General features: G+C 38.7%; 1 protein-coding gene and 1 long non-coding RNA gene across 2 annotated transcripts; one reads left to right on the top strand and one right to left on the bottom strand.

Annotated features, from left to right (window-relative positions):
• Positions 1-3,741: 3,741 nt before the first annotated feature.
• Positions 3,742-5,640, bottom strand: LOC127956100 (uncharacterized). The gene is made up of 3 exons (XR_008153461.1): positions 5,467-5,640; positions 4,558-4,726; positions 3,742-4,419 (listed from the first exon to the last, which is right to left on the bottom strand). It is a non-coding gene; the product is annotated as an uncharacterized LOC127956100 (long non-coding RNA).
• A 2,617-nt stretch (positions 5,641-8,257) lies between these two features.
• Positions 8,258-16,186, top strand: LOC127956050 (gastrula zinc finger protein XlCGF49.1). The gene is made up of 3 exons (XM_052553808.1): positions 8,258-8,312; positions 12,120-12,327; positions 14,581-16,186. The coding sequence occupies exons 2-3, from the start codon at positions 12,189-12,191 to the stop codon at positions 15,264-15,266; spliced, it is 825 nt and encodes a 274-aa protein (XP_052409768.1). The 5' UTR covers positions 8,258-8,312; positions 12,120-12,188; the 3' UTR covers positions 15,267-16,186.
• The last annotated feature ends 10,962 nt before the right edge of the window (positions 16,187-27,148 follow it).

The raw sequence follows: 27,148 nt of genomic DNA, 5'->3' as shown, positions 1-27,148 counted from the left end.
GAATTATTAATGACATAATTTTCATTTTTGGGTGAACTAACCCTTTAAGGCTGCTGGATCCTGGTTTGGCGAAGTCTTCTGTAATGGTGAGATAGAGACGTTTGAATCCATATGCAAAACTTTAATTATGAGAATGGTCAGACAGGCAATGATCATAACGGCATCAGGTATGTTAGGGATAACCATAATCGATAACCGAAACAAGCAGATGTTGGGGCAGGCAGCAGAGAATTAGAGTCGGTCTCAACAATCCAAAGGTCAGTTACAGAAGCAACAAACACAAGGAAAACCGCTCGGAAATGTAAGACTGGCTAAACAAGACTTAATAATGTGGCTGTGTGTGAGTGCTGCTTATATGCATGTGTAAATGAGGTGCAGGTTTGGCAAGGAGATTAGCTGATGAATGAGGTGCAGGTGTGGCAAGGTGTTAGTGACGCATAGGCTCATGGGAGATGTAGTTTGGGTGTGGTGCAACAGATGAGAGGTGCTAGTGTCCAAGTGATATGGTGACCTCTGGTGGTTGATGGGTGGAATGGTCCTGAGTGGAGTGCCCTCTACTGAAGTTTTTGGGCACTCTAGCTAATGATCATGACACTAGTGTTACACAGACAGTGCACGTCTCTCTGGCTCATCGCCAGCTAAAGCTGAGACTGTAGTGAGACTGTACCGCTCAAAGGGTTAAAGCATTTTTTACACGTAGGCATATATAAATAAAATGTATATATATATATATATATATATATATATATATATATACTGCTTTCAGAATGGTCTGGTTTGTGCATTGTAAATCACAGAAAGTCTACAAAATATATCCCAAAAACTTTGGTCTTTTTTTGTTGCTTAGTGTGCTTTAGCACTTGGTCTGAACCCGAGTTCAACTGCTCCCCCTGCCCCCGGTAGACTGCATTCATATTATGTTATTTGGGTCTGAACTGCAGTTCACTTGCGTCATCAAACCAGCAGCTGTTTATCCCATTGCTTAGTAACGACGGCACAGGAGAAGGTGGTGAATGCATCACTTCCTGTGCACTTTTATGTATTTATGTTTGTTAACTTTTCGTTTTGTTTACAAAGCTTTGGTATATAATGGCACTTACATCTGTCTTACGAGTACTGCAAATGATCTGAAGAACACTGAAGGCAAACTGAAATTGGATAAACATCTCTTTTGCCTACACCGCGTCAGTCACACTTGTCAGGAAAGTGAGTGAAACTCACAAACATGCATTTTCATCAAATAATACATCATTAATAGCGGTTCACTTCTGCAATTTGGTACATTTGCGTTCACATCAGCAGAGAGGAGTTCACAGGAACTGTACCCCAGACCAGCGTTTTTAAGTCGACTCGGGTATGGTTCACGGGTGCGCACCCGAGTTCAGAAGACATCATCCAAATGAACCAAACTCTTGATGTCAGTCAAACCCAAATGTGCACCAAAAGTGCTAGTGTGCAAGCACCCTTAACTATAATAAATGTGTATTTCCAAAATCTAATATATAAAAGTTTATAGATGGACACTTTTCTGATTTCTGCAGTCTATTTTTGGGGTTTTAGAAAAATACAAAGAGATGGTTCAATAAATTGGTAATGAAAACAGATTTATATTTCAGGTTATATTTGACTGTGAATGTCCCTGGAATTGCCAAGTAATGAAACCAAAAATGATATAGGCCTGTAGGAAGTCTCCAGACAGTTTCTTATTACTGCAATATATTTTACATTTGCATTTCCAAAAAAACTGCAGTGTTGCCACGTACAATAAAAAAGTGCAAGGCATTTATAATGAAAAGCCTGAACCTGCTCTGCAAGTGTGAAATGCTCATCAAAATGAACAGTAAACCCCTTTACATTATTAGTGTGTTTTATACTTAAATGTTTTAGCTACTTAAGAAATACTGTGTTGAAGGAATAATCAATAGATTGCTCCTGCTGACTATATCCAGCCTCTTACGAAGACTTCAGATGACTCTACACCCGTGAACAGATGACGCCAACACTTGAGAGGACTTGCTTTTGGAATGATGAAGACAAGGTTCCGGTCCATCTTCCTGCAAGCGCTGGAGGTGCTCTACACCTTTGTTCCTCATGTAAGTTACCAGCCAGTGTTATATTAAATTATTTTTTTTCAATATCACAATATACTAAATTTATATATGCTATTGCATGTTGTGACAGCATGCACCATCCTCCACAACATCTGCCTCAGTGCCGGAGACATGTTGGCACCTGAGGATGAGCCTGAGGACGATGTAGAAGAAGATGAGGGGGAGGCAGACATGGAGGCCATCAGCGGCGCTCAGTGGCGGGACCAACTCTGTGCTGAGGTGTCTGCCCTGGAGGTTGTACTACCAGGTCATGACTACCTTTAACAAGCAAGTAAACAATAACTTTAATATCTTATTTAAAAAGTACTTTGTCATGAAAGGATTGGATTCAATTTCTCCTGTTTACATATTTATTAATGCATGTTACAGATGTGACAGCCATTGATTGAGTCGCTCTGCAAGCCCTGCTGGTGGACGATGTAGTGGACAATGGGAGGAGACATCCTGAAGCTCTCTTCAGACCACCCTGTGATGTTTCACTCACCAACCAGAGGACCAGCCACGGATCCCTGCTGCACTCCATCCATGTCTCTCATCTTTCCGTGGCTCCAGCAACACTGCCAGGGACTCCCATTGTATTTAAACATAAAAATGGTCCAATACCTGGTCACTCAGATTAATCCTGCAGTGATTTGTTAAAATCTGTTGTCCTGTAAATAGTTCTGTAAATAGTTTCTGTATGTTCTTGAATTTTGTTACCTCAATTTTGTTTTCTTGAATGTTATTAAATAATTATATACTTAATTTTCTTTACAAATGTTCCTTTTACTTTTAAAAGTATGGAAATAAAAAAGAAATACAATGAATGAGAAGTATTTCTTTCAAACAATTTATTTCAAACAACTGAAGCTAACAATGGAAAAAATGTAATCCCTCCCACCCCAAGAAAAAACAAATATTTGGGGACCCAACGCTCCAGAATGGAGAAGAGCCTGTCCATGCTCTCCCTGCTCTCCTGTGCTCCAGAGCCATATAGAGAGAGAGTTGCGACAACGGAAGTTCGAAATGTTTGGTTGTCACGTGACTCATGTAGACTTCAAATAGTTCCAGGAAGTGCGTTGGCGGCCATTCAAACTTATAGAGTAGAGTGACAGAACTGCGATTTCTGGTAATAAGGAGTCAATAAATGCATTTATTTTATATATTTATACAACACTCTGACATATGTATGTAGCATGAGTATGTAGTTACAGCGATGTTGTTTTTAAAATATCAAATCGGGTAATATTTGAGGATTAGTGTTCAATTACCGTTATTTTAAAAACGTATTTCAGGCTAATGTTAAGTTGTATAAACACGGGTTGCTGTTGCCTTTTTACGTTACATATTGTCAATTTTTTCACTGATCTAATGTTAACTCATGTCATATTGATGACTTTCAGGTAGTACAGAGACAGGCTGGTGACAGGTGATTTTCAGCTCGCACCGCACTATGGGTCAATTAACTGTTAGCAGCAGTAATTAGCATGTTATATAAATGTAAAATGAAGCTTACTGTTTATAATTCTTACAATACTTATTCAGGTACACAATATATTCAGGTTTAAAACAACTTAAGCATACTCGAATATAAACATGTAGACTGCCATTCAAAAGTAATGATGCTGAAAATTCAGGTTGGCATCACAGGAGTATATTCCATTTTAAAATAGAAAACCGTTATTTTAAATTGTAATTATACAATAAACTATTTACAGCAATTCATGAATACATTTCTAATAAATTTAATAGCATGACAAGCATTTTGTATGTGTCCTTTCTTTAATGTTGTCCTTGCATAGTCTCCACCGTGGTTTACTGTGCTGCATGGGGATGCTCCACTCAGTCAGAGAAAGGTGTGCGAATGTATGGCTTCCCCGCTGACATGGAGAGGAGAAAATAATGGTTGGCTCAAGTCAGCAATCTAAAAACTAATAAAAATTACAACAACAAAAAATTGTTAGGTAATTATACTTAAATTTATTTGCACTTTTTTACATTGACAATGTTTTACTAGAAATAAGGAATAAGCAAAGCCTTGCAAAACCCAGGGAGGGGAGACTCATGGTGAGACATTGCAGGGAGTCATCAGTGTTACCTATAACTGTGCATTTAACCACCATGTGATATGTACTGTATGTGGGTAGACAAAAAAAAGGTGTGTGTGTAAACTAAACTGAAGTCAGTATGCAGACAAATTGCGGCAAAGCAATTTGTAATGACCAAAAAATTCAAGAGTAGGCTGAGGTCAGATGCTATTCCCACAATCTTTGTACATCATCCTGTGGTCAAAAAGAGGAGGGCCCTGCTCCACGATGCACCCCTAGATCTGTGAACAAGAAATGGCTGCTGATTACAGCTATGTTATTTCAGGTGATTCATATATAATAAGTACAAACTCGTACTAGTTGAAGTAAAGTGATGTGATTTTTTCAATATTTAAAATTAGCAAAACCATGTATTCTACCTCTATCAGTTTCAAAGGTTGAGGAAAAAAGAACAAGGATACTCAGAGAAGGGAAAGTGAGAGTGAAGAAAAAGGACATGGCTAGAGAGGAGAGACAGGGACAGGTGACACAGCCCAGTCAACCAGCAGCAGTCAGCATTCCAGTGAACCATCAGCCAGTTACCTGGGTCTATTAAAAAAAATTAAGAGACAAGAAAAAAAAAAAAATCAAACAATGCAAAGGCAGCACTAAGAAAAATAATGAAAATTCAGCTATCAAAAAAAAGGTCCCCTCAGCTCTCCTGACCTGCATCCTCACTGTCCATCCCAGAACAGTTCAGTGGCACCACTAATCCTCCACCCACCAGCACCCACAGAATGTTACAGTATGTTACATTTAAACACTAACACGTTTAAGTATATAATACAGTATTATTATATAATATAGACAGGTAATAGTAAATTAATCACAAAAACACTCCACCCATGTTTTTGCAAACTCAATTCACTCTAAATGTATATCAATAGGGTGCATTTTATTATTAAGGAATTTAATACGTGTAATAAGGAACAAACTTTATAACCTAATTTTTACCACTTCCACTCACCGCTGTCACACGTTATATTGAACTAACGTAATAGGCTATGTAACGTTAGCTAACCTTCCCCACCCTGCAAAAAAATACTCCTTTTTTTCTTATTGCAAACACGATGGATGAAACTGAATTATGAGAACAGATTTTACAATTATTAGGGTGTTCGTTACTAACTTTATTCAGCTCCAATCCTAGCCTAATCTGTTAGTTATCTGATAACAAACCTTAAATCTACTCATTTAATGAGTGATAATCTACTAGAAGGTTTTAATTTGCAATGTATTGTTATTAAGATGTACTGATAATATTCAATCTTATTATTTAAACGTCTTACCTTTTAAAAGTGCGTCGCGAACGGTTTGTTCTGCTGCATCTCTACGGCGCGGCATCGGTTTGCTGCTACTTCCGGGAACTATTGAGAGGCTCCACGAGCCGCCATTGCTGTAAAAAAAGCGTTCCATTGGAGTCAATGGAGTTGTCGCAACTCTCACTCTATATGGCTCTGCTGTGCTCTCCTCTCTTCAGCCTCTCTCTGAAGCCTCATGTCCTCCCTGATGAGGTCTAACAGCTCCTGGTCACTGTCTCTTCTCCTCTTCTTCGCTGCTGGCTGCCTATCTCCTTCCCTCTCTTCTTCCTCTCTCTCCTCTTGGTCACTCACTGCTGCACTTGGCGCTGGAGTGTCCATAGGGATGGAGGCAATAAGGATAGGGGGGCAAATTGAAGGCCTTTGTCCTAAAACCTCATCCATTTGGACAAACCAGGGCCAAGTAGCAGCAGTGGGCTTCCCACTCACTCCCTCTCCTGACGCTGGATACTTGCATTCCTAAAGACAAGTGAAAATCTAAACTGTTCACAAAACATGTAAGCTTAAACCTAGGATTTGTTTTAGCTGTTACTAACAAAAATATTATTTTCTATATATGGACATACTTTATATTTCTTTTTTAAATTGTCCCACTTTTTCTTTGCTTTGGCTGGTGGCACTTTGCCAGACAGGCCCATCTTCTCCAAAATTACCCTAATGTAGGAGATAAAGAGAAAATATAGGAAAGTGTGTTAATCACAGATATCAAAACGACAATCGTGGAACAATACCGTACAGAATTATACTACAAAAGGACAAAACGAGAAGGAAGAAAATGTTTCAGCTGTTTAATGACTGCAGGAAATGTTATCTGTACTGCACAAAACAAAAAAGAAACAAAACTGTCTTCATATTACAATGAGATTTCTAAATAGATTTATTCCTGTACCTCCATCCCACAATTCTCTGTATCGCTTTATAAACACCTCTGTCTGCTCTTTCGTCCCTAGAAGCGTTAAAAACAGATTCAATCACTAACAAATTAGATGTGTGTAAGGGGATATTCACACAGGCAGTAAGGAAGAAGCTAGTTTACAAAAGTAATGTTTGTTTTTTATGTTTTTTTACATATAAACGTACAAATGTAAAAAAAAAAATGTAGTGATCTAGATATAGTGATCTATTGCTTCGAATGTGTTAAAAGTCTTCAACTCAGTCACAGCTAGTCATATTAATATTTTTGGGAAAATGGAGGGAAGACAATTTCTTGCTGATTACCATCTGACATCCCTAGTGATATATATATATTCATCTTTCAGAAAGTACACTGGCTCTTAATTACATCTAGGACATGTGTGAAACTTGTTCTTAGTGATTTTCATAATGGTGTTTCCAATTTTTTTTTAAATATGACCTACAAACACACCGTCGTCTTTGAAAAAGGATGCCCACTTCATAACCCCAAGAACATGTACGTGCTCACTCAGCCCAACCACTACTCTTAATAAAGTTTCTAGATTATCATTAACCCATGGCCGCGGGAAGTGGGGGTGCTGGGGGTGCTGCAGCACCCCCTAGTGACGAGAGGGAGATAAAACAAAATGTAGGCCTATTAAAATATTTTGCACAATTTATAAATTCCTTATGAATATTTTAGAAAATGATTTTGACACACGCAGTCTATTACGTATATTTTGGATTTTAATTTCATATTTTGAGGCCTAATCAACACAGGTTCGGAAGTTACGTTGTCGACGTCAGGCAGGCAGGTTTGGTCGCCGAGTAACGAGGTTTCCCGCTCGTTCCATGCGGAATACATTCATCTTTATTTAATACCATAGACAGTAAAGTTTAATACAGCGCACCTCGACATTTGGACACCTGTAACCCCGCCTGCATGTAGCTCAGGTAAGAGCATTGTGCTGCCGCGCTTGTAACATTTATTTTTTTGGCAACAAGTGTGGGATCAGCTTTGACTAGCGAAGCAATTGTAAGTAGTACACTATAGTATTTTTGTAAGGTGGTGGGGATAGAGATGGAGAGTATTATTTCTTTGTGTGTTCTTTGCGTAATGGTTGAGGAGAACTGTTAAATAACGTTTAAATAGTCGGAGATTATTTCCTTGTGGTTTGTGTAAAAAGGTTGGAGATGGAGACAGAAAGCTTTATACTGTGCGTGTGTTTTTGCGTAATGGATGTGGAGAACTGTTCAATAAACAAATTGCTTAAATAGTCAGAGATTATTTCCTTGTGGTGTGCGTAAAAAGATTTTGGATTTAATAGAGTTGCGTGTGACATAAACGTGCAGTGATTCAAGCCAGCTGACCAAATCGATTGCATTGTTTTAGCGTTATTGTGAAGTTTGATTAATCTTATATTTTGTTGTAATATTATTTCTTGTATCTAAATAAGTTACATGTATGTATAGGCTATCTGAAATTGTAATGAAAGTAATTATTTCGTTTTCTTTCGATTATTAAACTATTATTTCTGCTTCTGCTTCAGATTAATAGCGCATTGCACATATCTGAGAACTGATGTCTGTGTGTTTCAGACCCTGGCTGGCTGTGCACTGAAGTGTATATGACAATAAAGTAGTAAATCTCAATGTATTTATTTTTTAAATGTATTTTAAATAGGCCTATAGGCTCATAGGTTTTTTGTCAAAAAAAAAAAAAAAAAAAATTCACAGCACCCCCTGTTCAAAATTACTTCCCGCGGCCCTGCATTAACCTATTAATAATTGTGGAAATGCATAATCATATGCACATAATATACATCAGCGTGTAAACCGGACTTTTATTTTGCTGTGGTGATGTGACGTCATAAAGCCGCGCCCCTTGCTCCCTGTGTTTGTTGTGATTTGGCTGAAGAAAGGTACGTGTTTTTACGCTTTTAAATCAGCGATTTTTCAAATGTATTTACACGTTTTTACAAGCTATGAAAAGTAAACTATTAAATCTTATGTTGTAATACTTTATTTTGCGTTTTTTTTTTTGTGAGAAAAGCGCATCCCCATATCAATAACAGAAAAGGTGCTTCTCATTTCGCTCCATATGTAAAAGAAGTGAGAGAAACTGAGAATCCGAATCATCTGAACCGAGTCATTAGTAAAATGATTCGGATCGCTTGAATCAGCGCGCGCTCAAGACAAACGAGAGAGCAAAACATAGACACGTTCAATCAGGGGCGGATCTAGAAAAATATCGATGGGTGGCGAGAAGCGGGCAGAAATTTTTGAGGGGTGGCAACATAAGGCAGACATATGTATAGCCTACTGATATTTAGTCACAGTTATCACAGTTTGATGATAAATAGTATATGTACACACTACAAAAGGGCACAGGCTGCCATTTACAAACTTAATCTCATGCAATCAATGTCTTGCATTTGAAACCGCTTATATAAGGAATAAGTGACCATACAATGTGATCTCACGTAGGAGATAGAAGTGTGATAGAAGTTAGGGGCATTATCACAGGAAAGGCATTAATGCTAAGACACAGATGATGAGTGGCAGATGTGTGAGACAGGAAGCAAACTTTTTTTTTATTACTGTGACTGTATATACAAAATAAGAAACATAAAAAAAACACTGCTTCATATTCAGCAGGATTTACACCCGTGTCACATTTTAAACTTTGTTTCTCACTAATGCATACAGTAGGTATCGACATGTAATTGAGAGCATTAGTGTTATCAACATGTCAATTTATTATAAGAAACACAAGACTTTAATAGCCAATGACATTTACAGCTGGGGAGACTGAACTGATTTTCTACTGTTTAGTGTTAATCACCATCTAACTCAACCTGTCAAAAGCTAAATTTAGCCTTAGATGTTATATGAATATAGTCCCTGACACATAGGTTTTATTAGCTGACAATCATAATAAATTAATAAACATTATAGGCACAAATACAAATGTACTTTTAGAAATTGTTTTTGAAAAATATGGTGTTATTGTTTTGGGAAGTTTATATTAAAACATCTATGAAAACTTGTGATATTCCTTTAAAAGCACGTTTTAGTAGATCTTTTTTTAAAGAGCCACACAGATGGGAAATCAAAAATTACCTGTATTACAGTGTATGATGTAGCTGTCCATCAGTGTAAACAATGTGCAAAGTAATTAAACCAAAAAGTACACGATTTATAAAGTTATTGGCTTCTAAAGTAAGGACTCTGAATCGCTGAAACGAGTCGCTATAGATTTCAAATCTTTTGCCCATCTCTATGTACGTCACTAGGAACACTTTGCATAATAATCTCCGCCTACCGTCTTGGGAGAAACGGAACTCTGACCTGCCCCCCCCCCCCCCCCCCCTCCCCCCACACACACACACACAGACGCTCTGGTTGGTGTGAGAGCATCATGTCTAGTAGACAGTGTTTTTAATTGTAAAGGCAAGTTTGTTTTATTTTCACTCCCAAAGAATGAAGATCAGAAGAACCAATGGCTAAAATTCATTTTTACCACAGTACCAGAGCAGTAAAACAAATCCCTTTTGTTGTGTTCACAACATGTCACTGATGACTGCTTTTCTAATCTCGGTGAGTACAGCGGGATTTTCAAAGCGTTTGGCCATAAAAGAGGGTTCATTAGCAACTTTATTTGGACCAAAAAGCATCTCCGAATCACAACGCGAAGTATGATTATGAAGTTATGTGTTTGTTTTCTCCCGAGCATCTTATCAGTATGTGTGCTGTCTGCAGCCTGTCTGCGCTGATCTTCATTTACAAACACGTCATTAAAATGAAGTGTAACTCCGTGAATGCTCAACGAAGAGACATGAGAGAGATATCTATAAAAAGCTTGACATGTCCACTTTAAAACTAAATAAGTGCTGCTAACAGATATTCTGTTATAAAGTAATCCATATGAAAACAACGCGATGTCCGTTTTTCACGTCTCCCTTCATTATATCCAATGTGACCACGCCCCCGCGCTGAACGCGCTATTCAGATTCAAACTGAAGCGCGCGGCTTGAATACGCACACAGAAGAAAAAGCAGCGAGACTGTTCAAGTTTTTTATTTTACTGTTTGCTTCGCGATGAGAGGAATAAGACATAATTCACCCCAAAAAGATGCTAACGCATTATTTACCGTGGAGGTGTGTGTGGAACAACCAATCAAAACTGACTATGTCAGTTGACCAATCAGAACACAGTATGCTACCGAAAGGTGGGGTTTAAGGAAACTGAATCTTTTGAACAGCTTCGCGCGAACCGTTTGGGGATCTCTGAGAACTGAGGTAATTTTAAAATGATATTTTGTCAAAATGACAATGTTTTTTAACCTTGGATGATTTAAACCTATCGTACATGACTTATAAACAGTGATAGGAAGCTTAGAATTTTCATCTTACTGGCTCTTTAAGTATATTTTACTGTGCAATTTCTTACATAATTTCGTTGACTTAGACCAATCTTTTATTTTTGTGGGTTGTAGACAGTTTCTGTGTTTTTTAATATACTTTTATTATTATTAGCTATTAGGCCCTTGAAGTTATACTGAAATTTCATTTTGACAGGTCGTCGTAAAGTTTATGTCTGTGTACGATACGAATGAATGACGATAGTTTTATCAAATGAAATGGTGAAATCCTCTCATAGTGCGCTTGCGTGCACATGTTGTAGCCTACATCATGTGTCAATATAGCGAAGAGCTAAAAAACACCACACGTGCTTCTGTGTGTGTAGTAGAGCACACATAGATCCCAGAGACGTGTAGAACAACAATTGCAGTCTCTTTGACCTTTAATATTCACAGACACTAGTCCATATCGAGATTTGATGAAATGTAGAGCCCTACTTTTTATTTATTCATTCAAAAATGACCGAATTCCGCGACGTTCTGCTTCATACAGCAAGTTCCATTTGTGACTGAATTCCGCGACTCAATCCCTGTCGCTTTGCAAATACAGACGGGGTGAATTTATGAATGAAAGTGTGAAAGTTTCGAAATGGGTAAAGTATCACGAAGTAGACTACACCACTGTAACATTAGTTAGTGAAATAACATTCTTCAACCCGATATTTATCATCTCAAAGTCAACATTTCAACTATGCTAGCACTGTGCTATCATTATAGCTTCATTTCTTGATATACAGATAATCAATTTTTTTTTACCTTTTTCCTCCTGTGTCTCCTCACGACTCCGGGTTCCCTCGCTACTCCGCTTCGCGTGCACTCATAAAGTTTTCCAAAAAAATGTAAAATATAGTCTATTGCTACTCTGTCGTATTCTCGTGCTGGCTGCATTCACTTTAGTCAGACATTGGAGATTCGCGCTTGTACATTTTCTTAAAAGCCATAACTTTTAATTTGTTGCTGCTAACTGGGGTGGCAAGGCTTTCTTTAAGGGTGGCATTTGCCACCCCGGTAGATCCGCCCCTGCGAATGACTTTTACAAATGTGTTCTTAAAACCGTAATCTATTTCATATTATGTTTAAATAGTTGAATACCAAATATACCATAAACACATGACAGTAAATGACTGTATAATTGTATTTAATTTGACTTTATTCAGGTCATTTAAAACTCTAACTCGACTTACTCCCTTACTCCCTTACTCCCAATTACTACTGAACTATGGAGGTGATTGAGACACGCTCAGATATTAAGTTTGCATTTATTTTTGAAAATAATTTACTGTTAATTATTGTCATCTTAAACAGGGCAAAGTGTCCAAATGCATAGAAAAACTCCTGAAGCAGCTGAGATCCACGTGACACACGATAATAAAGATGGCATTTATTAAAGAAGATAGTGAAGACATGAAGATTGAAGAAACATTCAGAGTCAAACATGAAGAAACTGAGGAACAAACAAAGATGGAGTTTATTAAAGAGGAGAGTGAAGACATTAAGATTGAAGAACAAACAGGTTGGTTTTCATTCTCAATTCTGAACTCATTTGATCCTTATTCAAATGTCCAGTTCTACAGAAATGAATGATGTTTATGAAGAATGTAATAGAAGTGTTGTGGAAAGGGGCGTTACATTTTCGACAAGTGCTTGCGGTGTGTGGTTAATTACAATGCACTTGGTCAGTTGGACAATTTGGACAAGTTGGACTTTGTTGAAAATGACGCGTTTATGAGAGGCGGGGCATGGAGGATCTACAATAATGTACAGTATTTGAAAAAGATTATGTAGACATGCTTTAATGTTCAAAAAACACATTCTGTTACACCAGATACACCAAATAATAATCTTTCAAAAAGAATCCCTCTGTATTAATATTTATTCTCTACATTTGTAGTTAAAATTAATTAATATTTTTCAGTTCAACTCAATGGATGTACAACAAACCTGTATTTGAAGTACCGTGAAATCTAGTGTAACGGCGCATGACTCACCGTCACTTCGGGGAAAGGTTTATTGCGTTAGATGTAAATAATATTCTTTGTTATATTTTCCTGTCAAAATAAACAGAGTTCCTACGGATTTTATCAGCTTTTAAGAACTGCCAGGTTTTCTAGTAGTGGGCAGAATTAATGCGCAAATGGCAATTAAATTGGCTGGTGCTCACCTGTTATCATCCCTGTTTTGATTTTAGGGAACCAGTTTGAGCAAACACACACAACCTAATTAATTTTCATGAATTCAGCAGCTTGTTAATCCTTAGTGTGTTTTATACTGTTCTTATTAGTAGAATTTCAGATTATTATTATTATTATTATTATCCTCATCCTCTTATCAGTATTATTATTAGATTTTCCTCTTTTTTTTTCAGAAACACTGAATGACCAAAAACCACCACCACCAGTCCTAAATTCAGTTAAAGTGCCTGTGCATTCATACATGGTTACCAAATTGTAATTCTAATTACTAAAATGATGTCATAAAAAATACTTGATCAAAATGTCATATTATAATGCTTGAAAGCTGTGCCATTTTACAAACCTATACAGTATCTATATCAGTTTGGCAAGTTAACAAACAATTGTACTAGCCAATGGCGATTCAACTGCCATGATGTCCATAGAGAGTTGATTAAAATAAATGATTATATGTTGGAATCAAACTTTGCATGCACTACATAATGGTCCATAAGCACTTAAGATAAATAGTTATCAATAGTAATGATTTTTTTTCTTCCATTGATGTAGCACCTCTGATAACTTTAGGCTTATTAATTTGACAGAAATCACTTTTCAAAAACCACAATGAATGACTTGTTTGGACTACAACCATAGATTGTACAAAAACATGGACCCATAGACTCCTGAAGAGCATTTTTAAAGCTCAAAGTGTGCAAAGCAGGCCGGCGCCATGTGACTCTCCCGGACAATCGAAAATGGGCAAAAAGGTGGGAGCTGGTTGCTGAAGCCACGCCCACCTAGCTCGACGGCAGTGTCAGCAGCGCCAATCCACCTGTCACTCAAGTGGCCACACCCTTAATTATATTATATAATTATTACTTACACACATTGCTTCAGGCACAAAAGTAAATTTGTAATTGACTTTATACGTCTCCCAATGAGCAACCATTTAAAATAATAATAGAAAGGGTGTGTGTGGTCTTATATAATTTTATGGTAGAGAAGCTTTTTATCTTTGCTGTTTACCTCACATTATGCTATGGAAGCTTTTGAAAGTCTTTAATTTTTAATTCCTCAGTGTTTGCCAAACGTTCTGTCATTTATTAGTTGGTATATAATTCATCTTATTGTTGCAAAAGAGGAACTCCCATTTACAAAATTCTAATCATTAATACTTCTACTGATTAAAACAAACAGGTTCAATATCAACCTTTGTTTCCAATTAACAATAAACTATGATAAAAGTTCACCATCATGCATTGATTAATCCCATGTTGTCACACAAAATAAATTCCCACCAAATCATGTACTCATGCGATCAACATAAAGACCAGTGGGAAGAATGAGCCTGGAGCCCTGATTGGCCTACAGAGTTAAACACTAATCCCAATTAAAGCTCATTAATGACTTTTTAACATCTCAGAAACTTCTAGCAGATTTAAGTTGGAGCTAAACTCTGTAGGACACCGGCCCACCAGGAGCAAGTTTGGACACCCTGGTATAGGATCTAGTATACATGCATTACATTTTGATTTAGATTGCTTTGTGCCATATAACTGGGGTTAACTTTTTTTGTTTGTTTTCCACCCTAGACCTAAATTCACTGAAAGAGGAGATGGAAGTACTGAATGAAACTCAAGAGAATGATCAGGATGAGAATCCTCATGATTTCGTAACTGGAGAAAATAAGTTTTGTTCCTTGCAGTCTGAAAAGACTTCCACAAGAAAAAGAGCTCAAAAGACAGGAACTATGAGTTATTTCATGTGCTTTCAGTGTGGAAAGAGTTTCAGTCAACATGCACATATTGAAGCTCACATGAGAATCCACACAGGGGAGAAGCCTTTCACCTGCAAACAGTGTGGAAAGACTTTCAGTCAACCAGGAAACCTTAATTACCACATGAGAACTCACACTGGAGAGAAACCTTTCACCTGCAAACAGTGTGGAAAGACTTTTAGTCAACCAGGAAACCTTAATTACCACATGAGAGTTCACACAGGGGAGAAGCCTTTCACCTGCAAACATTGTGGAAAGACTTTCAGTCAAAATGGAAACCTTAATTACCACATGAGAACTCACACTGGAGAGAAACCTTTCACCTGTAAGCAGTGTGGAAAGACTTTTAGTCAACCAGGAGGCCTTAATTACCACATGAGAGTTCACACTGGAGAGAAGCCTTTCACCTGCAAACAGTGTGGAAAGAGTTTCAGTCAACATGGAAACCTTAATTACCACATGAAAGTTCACACTGAAAAGAAACCTACTAGAAAGAAATGAAACCTTTACACCCACAGGCGAATTCACATTACGAAGAGTTATTTTTGTTGTTGTTTTACCTGCAAACAGAGTGGAAACTCACACAGAAAGGAAGTTTTAACAAGAACTTGAGAACTCAGATTGGAGAGAAGCCTGAGATGTGGAAGAGTTTCCATAAAAAATAATACCTTGAATTCCATATGAAAATTCACACTAGAGAAGTGGAACGACTGTGGAAAGACTTCCAGAAACAAAGCAAATCTTGAGTTAAACAAACTAGATTGATACATACCATCTTCCGTAAAGCTGAAACTGATCTTGAAACATTGAAATTGGTACCTAACTGAATTGTCAAGTGAACTGATTCTAACTCTACTTGTTATATTTTGTACTATTTCCTTTCCTCCACAAACCTCTAAAATTCACAGTACTTAGGCTATATGAAAGTCAACTAGTTCATTTAAAGGGAATCTGAAGCCTACCTCTCTCGTTTGGCACAGCATCCAAATATTTGCGAATATAGAAACATTTGGATCTAAAATATTTATTGCATATAGGTTTTACACTTAACTTGCATTATTGAAGTAAATCATCATCCTTCACAAAGGCTATACCAGCATAGTGAGGCACTGTTTACACTGAATGTAACAACAGACTATTTCTATTTTCTTTATACATATTTTATTTTGATAATGAACAGGCTGTGAGGTCAAGGTACCAAAAATGTTGTGCCTGTGCGTGAGGCTAGAGCACGATCTGTAGGGATCGACCGATATGGACCGATAGCCTTAGCCGATGACCGATACGGGCTGCTGATTTTCTTGAGCTGATATTTGGAGCCGATACTGCTTTTTCTCACTCAATTTACATAATAAAAATGACACAATGAAACCAAATGTTACAAGTCTCAAATTAAAAAAGGAACATTTACTGAACTTAAAGGGGGGGGGGGGGGGGGTGAAATGCTCGTTTTCACTCAATATCCTGTTAATCTTGAGTACCTATAGAGTAGTACTGCATCCTTCATAACTCCAAAAAGTCTTTAGTTTTATTGTATTCATAAGAGAAAGATAGTCTGTACCGATTTTTCCCGGAAAAACATGACCGACTGGAGGCGTGACGTGTGGGCGGAGCTAAAGAATCACGAGCGCCAGTAGGCTTTTGCGTTGAGAGCATGTGGAAGCTGTGACATTACCGTGAGGAAAAAAACATCATCCAAAACAAACCATGGCCAACCGTCAGATTCAGCGTATATTTATGATCCAGATGCTGAAATTTAACAAGAGCAGCATCAGCAACAACGTCTCTATGTGGTATTTACTGAAACTGTATATATTTGCTTAGCGGTTTTAGAAAATGACTAAGTTCCACTTTGTCATCTTTTTTTTTTTTTTTAAGCTGTACATGTGGAAAGTGCAGTTTGATGACAACATCTCACGTTGTTTACTTGATGTGCTTACGCGCCGATAGCTAAGTTAACAACACAGAGATATTTGAAGCAGTTTTACTCACCGCCTGCGGTTCCAACACACGATCGTGACCCTTTTTCGTTGGGACTGCATTATCCTTAAGAAATAAATGATGTGCAAACCTGGCGTCAAACTGGACCATGTTTGAAAAACAAGCATCTTCGAAATTCAGGGGAACAAACACAAACACTTGCACAACTCCGTTGATGCTCTGTAAAAATAAACTCCATCCACTGGTCCCTTAATGCTGTTTCTCTTTTGGTAATCTGTGCAGGGTTGTCTTGCCCTGGCAACCAAAAACACACTCCTTTTGTGACATTTCGCGACGCTCTCGCTCTGATCAGTGAAGTCTGTTGTGCTCTCAGTGCTCTGCTATACGGGAGCGCGCGCTCTTCCGGCAGACGAGCCCTTAGGACCCATATAAGGAAATTCCGCTCCATCTAACGTCACACAGAGCCATACTCGAAAAAAAACTTTCCGAAACTTGTGACAAAACGGAAGAAGTATTTTTGGTACAACTTAATTTTTGAAACTTTGTCCATGTTTAGCATGGGAATCCAACTCTTTAACAGTGTAAAAAACTCAGTATGCATGAAATAGCATTTCACCTCCCTTTAATATGGATGGGTGTACTGCATATGGTTAACTGTGCAAGGCTAAAAGGCTTTCATCAACATCTACATATGACATATTATAATCAGGTCATCACAAAATGTCCTGACTGTCAAGACATTTAAATAATTTAAGAAAACAATAAACCTGAAAAGTAGCCATTGAAATAAAGTGTTTGATTTGTAATTTAAGACTGCCATGGTTTCAGTTTTTCTACATATAATAAAATGAGTATGTCTTAGTAGGGTTGGGTATTGTTATTTTTAATAAATATTATTTATTTTAATAATAATAAAAAATTTAGTGGGGAAGGGCAAATACTTGAAGTGTAAATATTTCAATTTTAAGGAATAACCAATAAAATGGCTAAAGTGAAAGGAGTCTCATCAGTTAAAGATTATATTGATTACATCACTCCAGTAGGTGGCAAAAATCTACTGTTATTCTTTTTTTCATTTAATCATTTATTCAAGAAGACATGTTTGCGCTCCTGTGGCGTCTGTCGTGCACTTTCAAAGTGTATGGCAATATTTCAGCTAAGTCAAACAGTTAAACTATGCTTTGAAAGTTTCAAACTTACCAGAGCAGGCTTCCAGCACTCTACTAGAGGGCCAGTGTGTACTACAGCATCTCCAGCAACACAGAGCTGCCTGTGGATGCCTATCTGTAAATAATGGCAAGAAAATCTATTGGAGAACGCAGCAGTCACTTATTGGCCTATGCGATACACGTAAATCCCTCAAAAATCAGCCTGATATGTTGATCCCTAAGGATCACTAATGTTTTCCCAACTGTTAATCGTAATTTAGTCTTGGTTGGTCATACATGCAAGACATCATTTATCACTGTAAAGACTTGGTAAAAATAATAATAAAAAGAAAGGAAACTAAAGCGTTTGCAAAATAGATAAAACGGCTTTCTGGTTGGTTTTCCTTTAGGCCTAAAGCCTACGTGAACTTTGGATCGTGTCACAATGAATAGAAACTTGGCACAGTTTTTTCTCCTTTAATTTTATAAATCTCTTAATAATTTAAAGGCCGTGTTGCAAGGTTAATTTTTTAACGAATTTGTGCAATTTGCTTGTTGGTAATACACATTTAAACTGTTATCCATTGTATTTTATGTTGTTGGGTATCACAAAATGGAATATAATACGAAAAAGTAGGTACTATCTTGCAGCAGTCTCCTTTCCCCCACAATGCATTGCATCACGTCACGTTGGGGAGAGAATTTACCAAAGCCCGTCTTGAGAGCATTGAGAGTGACTAGAGAGAGACGAGTAGTAGACGAGAGTATTCAGATAGCACAGATTATAGATAAACAGATAAATACATAGATATATATAGATAGATAGACTACATATATAGATAGATAGACAGACAGATAGATGGAGAGATATCGACCAACAGCGACCCAAACGCACTCACTTCCCTACAGCAAAAGCTTTCCAACGCAATTTACATGGGACAGCGCCGCCCACACAAGCACCTGCCAAACACAGCGACACAAATGCGGCTACGTTTGCAACAACATTTTCACCGGAGGAAGAGAGAAACGCTTAGAAACGTCCATATAGCTAGCATGATGCCTTCTATTTCTAGATGACAAAGACAAAGTTTACCAGTTCTATGACACTATGACAAAGGTTACTGATACTTATCTGACAAAGGTTACTGATACTTATCTGAACTAATGTCATGATCACTGCCACTAGATATAAAGAAAACGTTGATTTTTCACTCTGTGCTACTCAATGACAGTAAAAAAACAAATATGTCATTATTGTGCACTGCTGCTCGTAGACTAGCTCCAGTGCTCATTGCTGCGATGCTAAATGATAGCAACTCACCAGGACACTTCACCAACTCCACTCATTCTCCTCGGACCATGCATTACAGGCTTTGACGGACATCAGTTCTTGGCAATTCCTCATTTGGCTGTCATCGTTGTTTCGTGTGCTGTGTGACCTCGGAACTCGGAGTATATCGATCTAGTACGAGACACGAGTTCACGGGTGGGAAGTCACGGGTTTGATTGTCGTTCCAGTGCACTTTCACGGGTTTAAGGTTGGAAAAACACGGGTTACGGGTTGCCTGGAACGCAGCATAATACTAGACTGAGGCTACCTTTCCTCGACCTCTCCCCAACATGACGTCATCACCGAGTTGCGTAAAAAAACCGTTAATACCAAAAACCTAAAAAATAGGTCTTTGAGCCCATTTTTGAGAAATTTTAAAAGTGATTTATGTAACCATTAATCGAAAGTGATGTTTAACCTGCAACATGGCCTTTAAGTGAAATATATTTGTGTTTTATGCCCTGGTCCGCTGCTGCGCTTTATCTTAACATATCATAAAATGCTATTGTTCTGTCGAAGGATGTACACATATAGCATTTTCTTCTAAGCCATTTATATTAACAGCTGTTTAAATATCTCAATTTAACTAAGGCCTAGTCCTAGCTTAAGCTAAATCCCGTCTGTGAAACTAGGCTCTTAAGTTCCATTCCAAGCTCCCAACAACTTCCTGTCGTATTTCCACTGTCCTATCAAGGAAAAATGCAAAAAGCCACTTTAATTACATAGCTGCAGTGGGGCCCCTTGGTGGTTTGTCGGCCATATGCAACTTAAGGCTGGTTCACACGGCAGGATAATTAGGCTGATTTTAGCTCCGATTCACCCCTTCCGACAATCTTAGGATGCTCCGATTATCGTAAAATAATCTGATCAAATATTCCTGCCGTGTGTGGTGTGTTAAGACTGCTCTCCTCTGCTCGGAAGGACGTCGGGACCGCTCCGATCTCAAATCGGGGATATCCAACATGTTGGATTTATTTGGCCGGATTTCTTCTCGTGTGTGGTGTCCCCCGAGGACAAACTCAAGCTCCACCACACTCATACAAAGTAGCTCCTTGACCCCTTCTCTGTCAGAAACCTGTCAAATATAACAATACAAATAAAGTCGATAGGCATAACTACAACCACAACTGCAGTCCACCAAAGTACATGGAAACGAATATATGAACGTTTATTTCAACGGTTATTAATCTGTGTAGTACAACATTTCTATGAGATAAAACAACAACTTACCTTCATATCATGATGTAGCAAGTAATGTCCATGCTCGCGTTGTCTCCACCTCTTTGACCATCGCCTTTTCTTGTTTTTCTTATGTTTTTTTTTTTGGATGAGCCAAGTGTAAAAATGTTTTGTGATATATGTGAGTTTTGCGAAATATTGACCGGTTTCTATTGCATGTATTTTCAATTCACAATTTCAGTTTGCGCAATTTAAAGGGAAATGGAAACACAGCTAGAGGTCAGTGTGACTAGTAAGTGCTCTATTCAACCAGCTAGAGCTTATTTCTTCTTTGTGCAATATTTATAAGGTGAAAGAGGCCATAGTTATAATTATTAACAATTTGTGAATGCAACTACCAGACACGTAATTGTGTAAAAAGTAAGAGTAGTAGACTCTTTCTGTAGTAGTAGATAATAGGATCTAATAATAATAGGATTTGATGCTTTTCATTTCTAAATGTGTTGTTTGTTGCTTCATGCCTTTAAAGTTACATGTAATAAAGTTTGAGGAAAGGAAGAAGTTGGAGTAAGCTTAAATCCACAGCACTCTGACGTTTCTGTGACCAACAGCAACAGTTCTCCTCTTCTCAGTCTGTCTCTCTCTGCCACTTTCTGATTCCCAGAGTCTTTTAGGCTGCATTTACACTGCAGGTCTTGATGCCCAAATCTGATTTTCTGACTATATCCGATTTTTTTGACGACTGCTTACATCATCTTTTAAAAGTGTCCCGTATCCGATTTTTGCATTTACACTATACACTGCTGAAACTACCAAACATAGACGTTCTGACCCAGAAAAGGTAGTAAAACAGCACAAAATACAATGGATGCAGATGTAAATAAAATTATACAGTAGGGCTGCACGATATTGGGAAAAAAATGACATTGCAATATTTTATTTTTCTACAATATATATTGCGACATGAAATCTAATCAAATTTTTTCTTACAAACAAAAATGGGGAGAGCAGATTTACATTCTCATTTTAAATTATTATGACACCATCCTGTCAGTTGATTAATATGCGTGAGGTAGAGAGAGCAAGACAGCACTCGTGTTGTTTGAAGACGGTGAGCGTGCAGCCGGGGAGCTCGCTCTCTCTCTCTCTCGCACACTCTCTCTCGCTGTCTTTCACGCGCACTATCTCTTTCGCGCTCTCTCTCTTGCTGACCTGTCAAAACTTTTTTGACCTGTGCAATTAATCAGTGAAAATTTATGGCATTTAAAGAATTTATGGCATTTAAGTTTCTGTTAGCCTTTATAATCGAATAAAATTATGAGACTAAGTATGTTTATGTAGAATAATTTGGTATTTATTAAAAGATTTGTTAAATATTATGGTTAAAACGAAAGATAATTATTGTCTTTTTTTATTATTTGAATTAATGGTGATGTTAACATCAGTGAATATACCAATAATGCTTTGGCAATTTAAATTTCTCAATGTTTTAGCATAAAATTTGTTAATAAGAGTAGATTTATTGCACAATAAATAGCAGACCTGTGTTACAAAGGAAGTTTAAGTAATATACTTGTGTTGTGGGAGTGTAGCGTGCAATATTTTTGTATTTTAATGAAAATTGTAAGTTTATTGTATAAAATACGAGGAATAAGAACACTAAATATTATAAAGGTGGAATAGGCAAATAGTATGTTAAATTGTATGTAAAAAATAAAAGAAAATAATGTGGTTTAAGAGTAAACAGAAATATAACAATTTGTAGTTTTAAAAGTAAACAAACACTGCAGCATAAAAAGTGTGGTCACAATATAATGAGTGTATGGTTAAGCATTCTGTAGATCTTTGGTTTTGGAGAAGTCTTTGTTGCAGCTTGTATTTCTGAAAAAAGGAAAAGAGGAAGCTATTTGATTGAAGAGATTTACTGTAGTAAAGGATATGTGTAATGAATGACAGTATATTGGAGTGGGAGTGTTTATTACCTTGTCTGTTGTTATTCTCAGGTAAGTGTTCAGGTAATGTTGAAGAGACATGCTCCATCTGTGTGGACATGTCAACTTGGTCTGTAAAAGTAAACATGTAGGTTTAATTGCCATTGTAAAGAACAATTGTACAGAAAAGGTAACGTATGAGAAATAATTACCATCTTTGAAAAAGTATTGGGGAAGCAGTGTTGATTTCTGCAGAAGTTTGAGCTTCTGAGAGTTGTTTTTTTCATGTCTTGTACTGAACAAAGTATTGTGACACATTCCTGGAGAGCCTTGTTTTGGTTGTGCCAGTGTGACATGATTTTTATGATATCAGTGCCTAGATTACAAAGTTGTTGTGCAGTTTCGATGGGGTTGACAGATGGATCTTGGCATTTGTACTATAGAAATGGCAAATAAAACACTGTGTTAAAATAGTATGGATGGTAATGGTGGAATTTGTATGTAGGCTATGTATTAGGCTAATATTAGTTGAATAGACAAAGGTAGTAAAGAATATGGCTTACAGCAATAAGTTGGAGGCGGTCATGAATTGATTCAGTCTCAGGGTTGTGTATTTTGGGGATTTTTGATGGTGAGGTGTAGGAAGCCATAATCTGGAAGAAAGTATGTAAGTGTTTTTTATGAAATTTTGTCTTATATATGGACTAACTAAGCTGTTAGAGTTAATTAACTAACTAACCAACCCAAAAGTTGGGTTAATCCATATGTGAAGTAAAGTTTTTTTTAAGGCATTTAATTTTTAAAGGCATTTATGTGCGGTTAAAAAAGGCAAGAAAATAAGCAATAGGCATAGATGCAGTCGCGTGATAAATTTTTGTGGGAAAAAAGGCATTTATGGTATAGTTAAAATAGACATGGCGGAAAAAGTTGTTTAAATGGGAAACACAAGAAATGTTTTGTATTTACTCACGCAATTGTAAGCATAAGGAAAGTATAAGCACAAAACATCAGTAAATCGTGTGAGCACTGTAATGATTGGATTGGTAAAGAAGAAGTGGAGCGCTAAATGCAAGTGGTCGGAAAATTGAATGGTGGCACTTAACTTGTTTGAATGGTAGGAGTTTGCACAAAATGTGTAGGTCTTAAAAATAAAGAAAATATTCAAGCTTTTCATGATGATCGAGTAATATGAATAATTGGGTATATTGTTTGCTAACTTAGGAACAATGTACAGAGGGCAAATAAGTTATGAAAGTTTGTATAAAAATAGTTATGTGTATAGTGTATTGTTAGCAGTATTGTCTTTTGCAATAGCGCAAATTAATATAATAAAATATTTTCTTGAAATTAAGAATGCTTACCTTGACGAGGGGTTAGTAGAGGTTATATTGTTTTTCTGGACACGATGTTGCTTCTAGTATGAATAAGTGGTCGTTGAGAGGTGCTATAAATGGAGTACAGTATGCAAATTGGAACAATGTGCGAACAATGCACTTTCACTTTAATTCAGAGCATGCAGCACAGCAAAAATAGACTTGGTACGTAAATGTGTCATGATTCTGCCTTCATGTCCTGACTTTTCTCTAGTCTTGAGGCAGGATCATGACAGACCCGTGTTTTGTGTACAAGCACATGACCTTGTCTTTGGGCCATGTGCTTGTGTTGTCTCGTTCCCTTGGCCCGCCCCCCTCGTTATCCTAGTCTTGTCGTGATTGCCCTATCTGTGCCACCTGTTGTGTCTTAATTAGTTCTCCTATTTAGATCCCCTAGTGTGCTCTGTCTTTTGTTGGTTCATTGTTCCACACTGAGATTGTTCCACGTGTTTTTACATGTCAGCCTCGTGAGAGAGTTTATCCTTGTAACCCCCTTTAAGAAGTCTTTGTATAAGAGTGAGTGAGTGAGTGAGTGAGTGAGTGAGTGAGTGAGTGAGTGAGTGTTTGTTGTTAGTGTTCAGAGTCTTTGTTTATTGTGTCTTGTAAAGTTATTTAGTGTCTACCCTAGTCGTTGTTTTCCCCCTCGTGGGTTTTGTTTTCCCCTTTTGTGTTAATAAATCCCGTGTTTGGTACTTCCTGTCTGCATCTGAGTTCATCCCAACCCCTCCACACAACAGAATGAACCGACCACTCAAGAACTCATCAGACAGGATGTCCTCCGGCCTACAACACCAATTGGAGTTCCGCCAGCAATGCTGGATGTCGTCCCCCACCGACAAGAAGAGGGTTGCCCTCCCATATTCGTCAGAAGGTGAGTGGATCCTTCGCAATTATGCCCAGCTGTGAGAGAAGTTCTCCCAGGAGGAGCCGCAGATGTCCCCACCACCTACCCAGCTGCCAGTGATCCCAGGGGGTCGTCTCCTGGCTGTTACTACACTGGGGAAACAGGCAGATCCCTCCCAGAGTCCTGAGGCGCCTTCCACACCCATCAGTCTCCCCAGGAAGCGAGGGAGACAGTTTTCGTGGGAGTCAGCTTCGGAATCGTCAGAGTCTGCCCTGTCTGAGACCAAACTCCCCCAACCCGTCTCTGACCCAGCTGTGACCTCTGCACTGCGGCCAAGGAGGAAGAAGAAGGGGTCTTCTGGTCCTGCGACCCTGTCTCCTGAGTAGGCGAGGCCTCCCAAGCCAGCAGCGGAGAGCGCTGGCGTGCCCGAGCCAGCAGCGGAGAGCGCTGGCGTGCCTGAGCCAGCAGCGGTGACCCTTGACCCCGAACCAGCAACTAAGAGAACTGTTTCCAAGTCTGCAGTCATGAGGGCGGAGGAGAGAGCCGCGGCCGACTCTGCAGCTGACGCATTGCTACACTCTGTCTCATCTCGTAAGGAGATGCCTGTTGTAATCACTGCCAAGACTTTGTCTGATTATTTGTCTCGTCTTGTCCAGATCCTTCAAGTCCCCACCAGTCCTGTCTTGTCCCCAGACCCTGTCCCCAGAGATCCCGAGCCAGCCGCAGCTAGCGCAGTTCCTGACCCAGTTTCTGTCCCCGCTGATGTTGTCATGTGTCCTGTTGATGTTGTCGAGTGTCCCGTTGATCTAGTCCCGTGTCCAGTAGATGTTGTTCCGTGTCCTGTGACTTCTCCTGTCATGTCCTCTGTCAGTTGTCCTGAGACCACTCCCCGCCCTAGACCACCCAGACCGGCCCGAACCCCCCGTCGTCAGCCTTTGTTCCGTCCTAAGACTCCTGCACCACCCACCCACCCTGGTCTGTCCCCCATGAACTTTGTTGTCCCGCCTCCTCCCCTTCCCTGTTTGTGTTTTTTTTTTTTTTTTTTTTATTTGCCACCCTAACCCTGTCGTAGTTTATTCATGTTTGCCTTTGTTGTTATTTGTCATGTCTTGTTGGTTTTTGTCTCTGTCCCAGTCAGTCATGTCCCGCGTTTGATGTTCCCTTGAGGAGCGTCTGGAAGCCGCTCCTTAAGGGAGGGGTTCTGTCATGATTCTGCCTTCATGTCCTGACTTTTCTCTAGTCTTGAGGCAGGATCATGACAGACCCGTGTTTTGTGTACAAGCACATGACCTTGTCTTTGGGCCATGTGCTTGTGTTGTCTCGTTCCCTTGGCCCGCCCCCCCTTGTTATCCTAGTCTTGTCGTGATTGCCCTATCTGTGCCACCTGTTGTGTCTTAATTAGTTCTCCTATTTAGATCCCCTAGTGTGCTCTGTCTTTTGTCGGTTCATTGTTCCACACTGTGATTGTTCCACATGTGTTTCTACTTGTCAGCCTCGTGAGAGAGTTTATCCTTGTAACCCCCTTTTAAGAAGTCTTTGTATAACCGTGAGTGTTTGTTTGTAGCTAGTGTTCAGAGTCTTTGTTTATCTTGTAAAGTTATTGTGTCTACCCTAGTCGTTGTTTTCCCCCTCGTGGGTTTTGTTTTCCCCTTTTGTGTTAATAAATCCCGTGTTTGGTACTTCCTGTCTGCATCTGAGTTCATCCCAACCCCTCCACACAACAAAACGATTGCTGCACTGCTGCAGACGCTCCGCTCCTGGAATGCACAGACAGACCGCAACTGCTCCTATATATCTCCTCTATATTAGGGGTGTAACGGTACGCAAAAATCATGTTTCGTTACATACCTCGGTTTTAAAGTCACTGTTCAGTTCATTTTTAGTACAGTAAGGGAAAGTGTAGGAGCCATTTTAATGCAATTAAATATTTGTCCATTGGGGGTGCTCTGACATTGGCATATTAGGAGCACATGGGTAATTAGACAACCGGTGTATTGGTAGTGGGGAAGCACACAGTTTTTGACCGTGTTAAGCCATGTACTACGTGGACTATTATGCTGACCGTGCTTCTAAGATTGTTTTGGATTGAATTTAATGGTGCTTAACCATGCTTCAAGGACATATGGAATATGGACAATGTTTATGCGCTATATTATGCAAGGTATGGACTTTGATTCTTTGAACAACAAATAATGAGACACTACAAGAAGCTAACTGGAAGCAACGTTAATCGATTAGAGCACAATAAATAAAAGACATTGTTGATCTTACATCTGTGTTCATGTAGTTTGTACGCGTTGACTACTTGCTCACTCCTATTACCAGTACAACAACAGCTTAATGAAAAGCTGTTACAGAAAGAAATGCAAGCAGCAGTGCACCAGTGCCGCATCAGGCACGATTCTGGTGTGTAAAGACACAGAAAACGCGCAGCCGTCACGCAACTGACACACAGCAGAAACCCCACACTCACGCCACGCAGCCAGTGTGCCGCCGGCCTTAGAATCAGCTGCAGGGCGGGATTTGCGCTCAACGTGTAGACTTCAGCCACTTAATATTTTCGTTTGGAAACACGAACATGTACCTATGTTCCGGACACAAAATATTGCATTCGGTCATTCGGCACACACGTGCACT

This window comes from Carassius gibelio, chromosome B4, assembly GCF_023724105.1.
Source record: "Carassius gibelio isolate Cgi1373 ecotype wild population from Czech Republic chromosome B4, carGib1.2-hapl.c, whole genome shotgun sequence".
NCBI lineage: Eukaryota > Metazoa > Chordata > Actinopteri > Cypriniformes > Cyprinidae > Carassius > Carassius gibelio.
This window is presented reverse-complemented; position numbering and strand designations above follow the sequence as displayed.

Excerpts from the sequence above, each read along its gene's own strand:
- LOC127956050 (XM_052553808.1), top strand. The coding sequence starts at position 12,189 with ATGGCATTTATTAAAGAAGATAGTGAAGACATGAAGATTGAAGAAACA. Across the intron at positions 12,328-14,580 it reads TAAGATTGAAGAACAAACAG|ACCTAAATTCACTGAAAGAG; the intron begins GTTGGTTTTCAT and ends TTTCCACCCTAG.